At 51.9% G+C, this 10,199-nt stretch overlaps 1 protein-coding gene across 1 annotated transcript; it reads right to left on the bottom strand.

Annotated features, from left to right (window-relative positions):
• Positions 1-233: 233 nt before the first annotated feature.
• Positions 234-9,927, bottom strand: LOC129066281 (zinc finger protein 135-like). Its single transcript, XM_054567822.1, has 5 exons — positions 9,432-9,927; positions 7,855-7,939; positions 4,870-4,996; positions 4,062-4,157; positions 234-1,793 (listed from the first exon to the last, which is right to left on the bottom strand). The coding sequence occupies exons 2-5, from the start codon at positions 7,885-7,887 to the stop codon at positions 364-366; spliced, it is 1,686 nt and encodes a 561-aa protein (XP_054423797.1). The 5' UTR covers positions 7,888-7,939; positions 9,432-9,927; the 3' UTR covers positions 234-363.
• Between the last annotated feature and the right edge of the window lie 272 nt (positions 9,928-10,199).

Here is a 10,199-nt window from a genome sequence, read left to right as displayed (position 1 = left end):
CATCTGAACGGCTTCAGCTCTGATCGTCCATACATTTCCCTACTGGAAGGATGATCTGAGGAGTGTGTGAAGGCATGTGTATAAATGTCTGTCATCTTTCTCATGAGTACAATTGGGTCAAGTGTAAGAAGGGATGAACTATGGCTTAAGGCTTCGTATGACTCAGCTTGTGTGGGGTGCCTATTTCCAGTATGGGCTCTCTGGGCCTTTATCAGGGAACAGGTGCATGCAAAGGCTTTCCCACAGCCCCTGCGCTCACCTGTATGCATTTTCTGTTGCTGAGCGAGGTGAGTGCTCTGCTTAAAGGATTTCCCACAATACGGACACTCGTATGGCTTTTCCCTAGTGTCCTCTCATGCTGACTCAGCAATGACTAAAGGACTGCCCCCACTCGTTGCATGCGTAGGCCTTTTCCTTAGTGTGAATCTTCTGGTGTTGTATGAGAGGGGAGCTCTGGCTGAAGGCTCTGCCACACTCATTACACTCATAGGGTTTCTCTCCTGTGTGGATCCTCTGATGCAGAATGAGTGAAGAAAGCTGTCTGAAGGCTCTGCCACATATGTTACACTCATAGGGCTTTTCCCCAGTGTGAATTCGCTGGTGATTGGTTAGGGATGAGCTGTGGCTGAAGGCCCTGCCACAGTCACTGCACACATAGGGCTTCTCTCCCGTGTGGATTCTCTGATGTAGAATGAGTGGAGAGAGCTGGCTGAAGGCCCTGCCACAGTCGTTACACTCATAGGGCTTCTCCCCCGTATGGATTCGCTGGTGATTGGTTAGGGATGAGCTGTGGCTGAAGGCCTTGCCACAGTCACTGCACTTATAAGGTTTCTCCCCTGTGTGGATCCTCTGATGTTGACTGAGGTGTGTGCTCTGCCGGAAGGCCTTGCCGCACTGACTACACTCATAGGGCTTCTCTCCAGTATGCGTCCGCCTGTGGTGGCTGAGAGATGAGCTATGGCTGAAGGTTTTTCCACATTCATTGCAACTGAACGGCTTCTCTCCTGTATGAATCCTCTGATGCTCAGTCAGGAGTGTGCTCTGGCTGAAGGCTTTCCCAAACTCATAGCGCTTGTAGGGCTTCTCTCCCAGGTGAATCCTCTGATGTTGAGTGACGTGTGTGCTTTGCCGGAAGGCCTTCCCATACTGACTGCATTCGTAGGGTTTCTCGCCTGTGTGAGTCCACTCCTGTTGGCTGAAGGACCTACAACTAAAGGACTTCCCACATTCGCTGCACTCGTAGGGCTTCTTACCTGTGTGAATTCCCTGGTTCTGGATCAGTGGTGCAATTTGATTCAAGGTCCTCCCACACTGCACGTACTTAAAGGTTTTCTCACCAGTGTGGATTCTCTGGTGCTCGATGAGTGCAGAGCTGTGACTAAAGGACCTTCCACATTCTTGATACCTGTAGAATTTCTCTGTTGCATAGGTTTTCTGTTGCACATTTAATTTAGCATCTGGATTTCCCCTTTTTCCATGTATTCCCCGTATGCGGGAACATTGTCTTTCAGGACTCATGGGTTGAATTGGGGTATCTGGGTTCAGGCTTAAGTCTTCCGTAAACCCATTCCCAGGCTGCTGCTCCGGAACAGATGTCTTCACAGGCAGGAAGTCTGCCTGTACCATACCATCAGGACGCTCACAACTCTGTTCCCAGTGGCCCACAGTGTCTTCTCCGTTAGAGCCCTGCACACCATTCCACAGGAACCTTTCTACCAGGACATTGTTGGATATTTCTTCAGAGATGTCTTGCTTTGCAGCTGACAACTTGGTTTTTGACCTAGTTTCTAAGTCTGAAAGAAACAAAAAAAATGGAATTATCCCTTAATCGCTGTTTTGGGAGGAACAGTTTGTCTGTGGATGGGTAGATGGAAGAATTAGTGACAGTTTGAAAAAACAAGTGGCTTAGACCATTTAACCATATGACTTCACAAACCAGAGAAGGGGGAGGGCAAGTGCAGAGAACAGGGGAGTGGAATTGGTCTCAGTGGTACAAATGGAGTTGATAAAGGGGGGCACAGAGAAGCTGGGCTGGAGAACATGCTGAGGAGATAGTGAGACTTCAGGGAAAATCTCACCAGCTGCCCAGGCATGGAGGGAGCAGTGACGGCCAGGCCCCAGCAAATACAACGTCCATCAGGCCAGGTGGTGATGGAGGAAAAGCTGCCAATGTGGGAAGGACCACTCAGTCCTCCTGTTGCTCAGACTCTCTTCTTGGGGGCCCCTCACTGTTGTACCACCTCAGCACAGATGCAATGAAACCCTCCCCAAACGGGGATCTGCTGAAATGTCCATCATGAGGAGGATCAATAAGTGACTGTGGTATGTTAGAGCCGTTTCAGCTGATTTATTCTGTCTCCCTCACTGGGAGTACCACGCGGGCAGAGCCGTTGCCATCCTTACCCACAAGAGGGGTCAACAGACACGATGAACGAAAGACACGTGCACTCCCTCCCTCTCTTTCCTGGCGGGGGGCCTTTCTGAATGGTACCAAGCCTTCACTCTTGACACGGGACTGGCCTAAAGTTGTGATGTGGGCCCTGTTCCCATTTAGGCCAGACTCCAGTGGAAAAGGGGGAAAATTAATCAAGTGCAGAATAGTGTCTCCCAATGATGTTCACATCCTAAGGCTCACAACTAGTGAGTATGTGGTCACATTACATGTGAATGAGAAATTAAGGTTGCTGATCACCTGTGACTACCCTGGATTTCTGGGATGTTCCCATGTAACCACAGGTTCTTTTTCATTTTTTTAATAAACATTTCATTCATCTACTTTTAGAGAGAGGGGAAGGGAGGCAGAAAGACAGGGAGAGAAACATCTATCGGCTGCCTGTTGTACTCCCCAACTAGGAACCTGGCCCACAGTCGAGGCACGTGCCCTGACTGGGAATTGAACTGGAGACCTTTTGGTTTATAGACTTGCACTCAACCCACTGAGTCACACCACCTATGGCTACCACAGGTTCTTAATGTGAAAGGGGCAGGAGTGTCAGGGTCAGTGTGGCCTGCTGTCTGAAAACCTGGCCAGCCACTGCTGACACTGAAGATGGATAGGCCATGCGTCCAGGAATGTGGCAGCCTCGAGAGGCTGGACAGTGAATGAAAAGGGATTCTCCCCAGGCCCATAGGGAACGCTGTCCTGCCAACATCTCGAATGCAGCCCAGTCACAGTTTGGACTTGTGACCTTTAGAACTGTAAGATCGTTTGTGTTGCTTTAAGTCCTACATTTGTGGTAATTTGTTACAGCAGCAACAGGAGTCTGATACACTGGGTGAATGTTTTTTATTATTTAGCAGGGGAGACCCTGCTGTGACCTCCCTTTCACCCACTGTCCATCGTTCTGGGGCATTGGTGATGGGCCACTGCTTACACAGAGTCATGGCCTGACACCAGTGGGAACAGCCTGGTTGGGGGCCAGGACACCCTCACTTCTTACTGAGGTGCCTGCAGGTCTTGGGAGCTGGACAGCAGGTATGAAGAGCAGAACCAACCAGCCAACCTGCAGGCACATGGAAGAGCCAGGCATACAATCGTGACACACAGACTCCTGAGTCACAGTGAGCCTCTTTTTAAAGCACTGAGCCTGGAGCATCTGTTACTCAGTAAGAGACCTGCACCCCCCAGTGCCTCTGCACCTGCCGTTTCCTCCTCCGGGAATCTGTTCTCCCAGATCATCTCATGGAGGCCCTATTCTCAGGGTTCAGGCGTCAGCTCCCATGTCACCTCAGCACCCTCATCTCTCTGCTCAAGTCCAGCACCCAATTTTAGTCTCTACCTCCTCACCTGCTTTCACTTTCTCAGCATTCATCATAACCTATAATCATCCTATTCACTCTTTTTATTATAGTTCTAGTTTTTTGTTGTGTGCCCCTCTCCCTCACCAAGAATGCAAATTCAGGGAAGACAGGACCTTGTTCTCACGTATGGGAGAATGGTGGATGGTGAATGTTCACTACAAGATGAGTAGTCAGTTTGCTCTGCAGGATCTGAGATTAGATATGGAGAGAGACCTGTGGGGCGAGGAGGGTCCTCCCAGTCCTGCACACTCTCATCTCACCTGGATACACACCTTGTGGAACCTCCTTGTCCACGGGCCACAGCTCCGCCTCCTGCTCCAGCAGGGAGATGAGGGGGGGCTTCGGAAGCCAAAGTCCTGCTCAGGTGGAGACCAGGGAGTGAGCATTTGTGTCCCACAACATTTCCCAACCCTCTGTCCAACTCTACCTTCATTCTTTCAGGGCCCAAGTGGCTCACTACCGAGATAGACCAGTCATTGTGGTAATAGCCCCCAAGATTCTTCGATTCTCTCTGTCTCGGACCCCACTCCCAGTTCTGGGGTAGACATGTGACCCAATCTGGCCACCCAGCAAGAGATCTGCTCCTGCTTCTGTATGCTGGTAACAATGACCCGTGTGGAGGGGATGTGGTGACTGAAACAGGACAACCCAGGGCCCTCTGATGGGAACCCAAGACACACACACTCTTTTCTGCTGGCCTTGGACCCTGGAAGGGGTCATTTCAGCCTCACAGGATTAAACTGCAAATAGTGTGCAGCGGGAGGAGGTGCGGAAGGACGAGGCCCCTACCAGCACCACACGAAGACCCAGGTCTGGCTGGGGCTCTGCAGTTTTGGGACACAAGTGTTTGTGTTATCCAAGATGTCCTGCCCCTGGCATTTTCAGGTGAGATCTGTAACTAGTAGGCAAAACATCTTCATTGATATTCCTGAAGCCAAAAGAGTCTGGTCCCTTAGTCCCAAGACACAGCCAAGCTACCTGCTTTTAATGCCAGGACTACACCACTTTTAACTTAGGAAAATTAGTCCACATAGGGGAAGACCATGAAGGGCACAGATGTGGCCTTACCCACAGAGAGTAGGAGCCCAAAGGTCTCCAGCATCACATCACGGTACAGGGTCCTCTGGGCAGGTGTCAGCTGCCCCCACTCCTCCTGGGTGAAGTCCACGACCACATCCTCAAAGGTCACTTGCTCCTGGAACATCGCACAGGAGTTTCCTCAACAGGAATGAACCTGGCATTTGGTGCTGTGGAAAGAGCATGTGAACGGTGACATGTCCAAGTTGGGTGGGTGGGGATTCTCTCAAGTCTGAGGATTTGGGTCAGGTTTTTAGGCGGGGCCTTGGGCCTTGCTAGAGGAAGGGAGGTCTGAGGCAGTCAGAGGACCCATCCCTGTCTTCCCGCAATATGGCTGAAGAAAAACGTCATGAAATAAGAGCTGCAGTTGAGGAATCAACAACAGAGGGGAGGGCAGTCCAGGGCGTGTTGGGTGCAGCAGGAACCACGCCTGTGTGGAGGTGCCCTTGGGGTGGCGGCCATGGCTGGGCAACAGGGGAAGGCAGCACCCGAAAACTGTTAGTTTGGATTCTTGCCTCATGCTTGGGGCCAAAATAACATCCTGACGTGTCTAAGACATGTGCACAATGAATGAAACAAAGCCCTTGAAAAAAGAGAGAGAAAAAATAAACCTTGGGACAGAGATCTTTCTAATCATGACACAATGACACGCCCCTCCACCTTTATGTTTTGATGCAAAGCAAACCCCAAAATTAGTGTCTTAAAACTGCACCCATTTATCATCCCATCTCCTGTAGGTCAGAATCGAGCACAGCATTGGTGGGTTCTCCGCTCATGTCTCACAGGGCTAAAATCAAGGCATCAGTCAAAACGTTTTTATCCAGGCACTCGGAGGGGAAAATATGCTCCCAGAGCTATTCCTGTTGTTGACAGAAACAGTTCCTAAGGTTGTAGGATTAAGGTCTTGCTAGCTGTTGGCCGGAGGTCACCTGTAGCTCCTAGAAGCCACCCCTTAGTTAACAGTTCACAAGAAGGATATGTGCTTTCTTCAGGCCAGTTAGAGTACATCTCTTCAACTTCTTTCTGCAACCAGCCAGGCCAGGGAAAATGGAGTGCCTTTAAAAGGTTTGTGTGATTAGTTCATGTTTACCCAGACCACCTCCCTTTCTTCAGGCCAATTGTGTTATAACATAGTCAAGGAGTGCCATTATATATTAACAGGCTTTGGGGATTATGCTTACACACTACAAGGGCAGGAAATTTGAAGGCCATATTAGAATTCTAATTGCCACACTTCTCTCCAAGATTGAAATGCGATGTTCAACTAAAAAGGTATGAACTGGACATTTTGGGGGGCAATGCTGTCAAGACCGTGGACCCAGCCCCAGTCATGTCCTTAACTGCTGTGTGCCTCCCTGCTCTCACCTTTAAGTTAATGAGAACGCCAGCCCTGGCGCCGCTGTGGCTCAGTGGATTGAGCGCCGGCCTGCAACCAAAGGGTCACCGGTTGGGTTCCTAGTCAGGGCACAGGCCTGGGTTGTGGCCTAGGTAAGGTCCCCAGGACGGAGTGCAAGAGACACGACTACACATTGATGTTTCTCTCCCTCTATTTCTACCCCACTTCCCCTCCGTCTAAAATAAATAAATAAAATCTTTAAAAAAGAAAGAAAAAGAACTCCAAGAGGCCTGTTGGGAGGAGTGTGTGAATTGATGTGAATTGTGTGCCCTGTGTATGGTATGTGCTCTATCTGTGAGCATCACTCTTCAGACAGACAGAGTTTGCTGTGGGCTCATGAGTTTTCAAATGTCTTTCACCAACTTTCCCTATTTCCACCACATTTTCCCTATGTACTAGGTCTAACTGGTCATCTGAGGTCCTACTGAGAGCAAGTCACCACTCTGGGCACAACAGACGCTGTGGGAACAAGAGACACACATATGAGCCTGGCGGTGTTTGTGTGCTAGTTGTAGGGTCAGGGAGCCAGCAATCTAAAGTCCCAGGAGGGTCAGTGCTCCTGAGAAGATGGGATGCTGCTGGGCCAGCTACCCAGAGATCAGGAAGGTCACACGAGTAACAGGATGTGTGCTGGGCACTGGGGCCCCAGAGTGGGCAGATGGTCAGAACTGGGCCCTCCTCACAGTGATGTAACTTGGGAGATGACTTGTTCAGGTGCCCTCCTCATTCCACCTCATGGGGCTGATATAGGGGTTGGAAAGGGTCACATGGGTCCAGCACTGACCACAGAGTTCAGGACGTTCATTGTTCCACCCATTCGTAGAGTGTCTACTGTTTCCTTGGCCTTCGCAAGTGGCAAAAATAGCCAGAATTACTTTGCAGGCCGCAGGCAGCTGATCTAGGAGATCTTGTTCTTGGTCTTCCTGCTCTGCCTGTGCCTGTCTTTGTGAAAACTGCCTGGCATGGTCCCGCTCAAGACCCTTTGCTCATGCTGTTCCCACTACCTGGAACATTCTGTGTGTTAGCCCCCCCCTCCCTCCCTCCCCTCCCACAGGTCTCTGCTTTGCTTCTGGGCCTCTTCCTCACAGGGGTCTCCCAGGTTGGCCCACAAGCCCATTCTTTGAGGAGGACCCTTCCGGGCCTCATTTCTTGCACACCTTCACAGTTTACATTTCCCCAGAAGACTGTGAGTCCCCCAGGGACAGATTTCCGCTCCCTTATCTGTTCCTGCACCTGCGATTCCTGAAATGGTGCCTGGGCCAGTGCCTGGTCCTCGGCAGGTGCTCAGTACACATGTGCCTAGTGAAGAAGAGAGCGAGCGGGGAGTGCAGCCCCGGAGCCCCGTGTTGATGTGCCCGGCCCATCAGCGGGATAGATGATCAATGTCGGCCAGGCAGCAGGGGCAGGTGGGGGAATCCACGAGGTCCTCAGAGTAAGATCTGAAGGAGGACACGCAGCTGGCTAAAGCACACTCCTGGCAGGGGGCAGAGTGAGGACAAAGGCTCTGAGGCCAGCTGGGCCAGCAAGAACCACACATGCCAGAGCCTGGAGGCGCGACCTGACAGCGGTGGTGCACTCACCTGCAACCCCGCATCCAGGAGCTCAGCGGTCATTCCCTCCTCCTCTGGTCTCTTGCAGGAACGGCTGGCTTCTCTGCAAGCGGTCCTGGGGGGAAAGGGGATGTGAGACAATGAACAGGTGTCTGTGGGGACCAGAGACCCCAAGGGTCGGAACCCCTACCTGGAGGTAGAAGGAGCGAGCTGCTGCGGCCAGAGCCTGGAGCCCAGCACCCTGGCCAAACCCATGAGCAGTGAATCTCAGCTTGGCATTTCCCAAGCACCTGCTGTGAGCCAGGGCTGCTCTGGGCATTACTGAAGAATGACCTCACATTTCCCCACAACATTCCAAAGACAGGAAACCTGAGGACCAGGGTGCGCAAGGGGCCAAGCTCTGGTTGCTCAGGTGGCTTCCAGGATGGTTGCTATTTCTGTTATCATGACAGGGAGCCAGACATTCTGTGTTTCCTGGACACTGCTTGGTGTGCCTCAGTTTCCCTCTCCCCTAAAATGAGGGTGGTGACCTGACATAGAGATTATCAGAATTAAAGTGTAAACAAGTCTGAAAAGGGCCCTGGCCAGGTTGCTCAGTTAGGTGGAGCATCATCCTGTATTCCAAAAGGTTGCAGGTTTGATTCCCAGTCAGGATACATACCTATGTTGTGTGTTCAATCCTTTGTCAGGAGACAAACTGATATTTCTGTCTCACATAGATGTTTCTCTCCCTTTCTCTCCTACTCTCTCTTGAAAAATCAATAAACAGATTCCCCAGGTGAGGATTAAAAATAATAAAAATTTTAAAACTGAATACAGAGCAGAAGAGCAGCATACACATGACAACGATGGGGAGAGAAGCCTCATGTTTCAATGAACACCTGTTTAGTGCCTGCGACATACTATTTCTTGTTTCCTGTGGTTTACAAGCTCAACCTTGTCTTACAGCCTTAAATGAAACTCAGGGCCAAGGCAAAATGCATTTCTCTTGTCTCTGCGTCTTCCCTTGATGACCTTGACTATGCATTCTGATTCTGCCTCATCCCCCTTCTGCTGTGTTTACCTCACTGCAGTATTCAGGATGGGAGTTATCTCTGTGCAGAGGATCGTGGGCATAAAACAGGGGATGGCACTCAGGACATCTAGATACGTGTTTTATGAATTAATTAATAAAGGAACATCGATGATATCTGGCATTGCAGTCAGTGGTCAATAGGCGTTTTTTATGAGTCTGTTTTCTGGGTCCTAGGCGACTGGGATTAAAATCTTGTTTTTGGTCTCCCCCACCTCCAACCTTTGAAGAGAGAATGCCTCTCAGTAAGATAAGGAAGAATTTGACTTCGTGGTGGGAACTCGGCCTTTTCCACCCTCCGAACGGATGCAGGTCCGGCCGGCTCTCTGTAGGTTCCTGTCCACTAGTCGGGAGGCTCCGATCCTTTTCGCCAAAGCCGGGAGCCTACATCAGTCCAACCCTTCCTCTTGGACCCTGACACACTCCCTTACCGGGCCCCGCCCACTCGGGCTAGCACCGCTGCCCCGGAAGCGAGTCCTCCAGGACCAAAAGCACAAAAGCGAAAAGGCACAATCGCGCTTGGCTGGGTACACACCACGTCCGGAGCTCCAGGGAGGACGTCGGATCTCCTGCCGGGGCGACCGTTTTTGAACTGTCCACCGCGGATCTCGTTGACCTAACCAAGTCCGCTGCCTGCACCGGTGGGGACTGCGCCTGCGCAGCCAGGCGACGGGGCCACCTACCAGAGAGCCGCGAGCTCGCCCAGTTACTCCAGGCTGGCCCCTCCCAGGACTGTGGAACCGCTGTAGCAAGGTCGGAATCCGAGAACGACTTCGTCACCTTCCGTCTGTCTCAACAGTATTGCCCCGGACCGGGACCACTTACTGTTACACGGTGGCACAAAGGCTGCGGCCTTCGTGTCATTCAGTCCGAACTACATCACCCACAGGGAGGCGCGCGCGCTTCCCGTGGTTTCCGTGTTCGCCCCACCGGCGGTCGCGGCCTAAGCTGTTAAACTGAGCCCCGAACCTGCTGCCTTGGCGTCACCGTCCCACCCGAAACCTCCCACTGCGCACCCTTCCATCTACTGGCGGGACAAACCGCCGTTGCTGTGGGCCGGGACTGCGCCTGCGCAGGCGTGTATCAAACTACAACTCCCAGAGGGAGGTGCGCGAGCTTCCGGTCGTTTCCCTGTCCTCCCAGGCCAGGACCGCGGCGCCAGCTGTTAGGACGGGACCCGAGCTCTGCTCCTAAAAGCCGCGGGCCTCGGCGTCCCCGACCCCCCTGAAACCTCCCCTTAGACACTCTTTCGTAGAGCGATAGGACGATGGTCACGTCCGCCGTTCGCCGAGACTGCGCCCGC

The sequence above is a fragment of the Pteronotus mesoamericanus genome, unplaced genomic scaffold (assembly GCF_021234165.1).
Source record: "Pteronotus mesoamericanus isolate MK-2021 breed Mesoamerican mustached bat unplaced genomic scaffold, CSHL_Meso_final contig_199, whole genome shotgun sequence".
In the NCBI taxonomy this organism is placed as follows: domain Eukaryota; kingdom Metazoa; phylum Chordata; class Mammalia; order Chiroptera; family Mormoopidae; genus Pteronotus; species Pteronotus mesoamericanus.
Note: the sequence above shows the minus strand (reverse complement) of the source record. Positions and strands in the feature narration are given on the sequence as shown.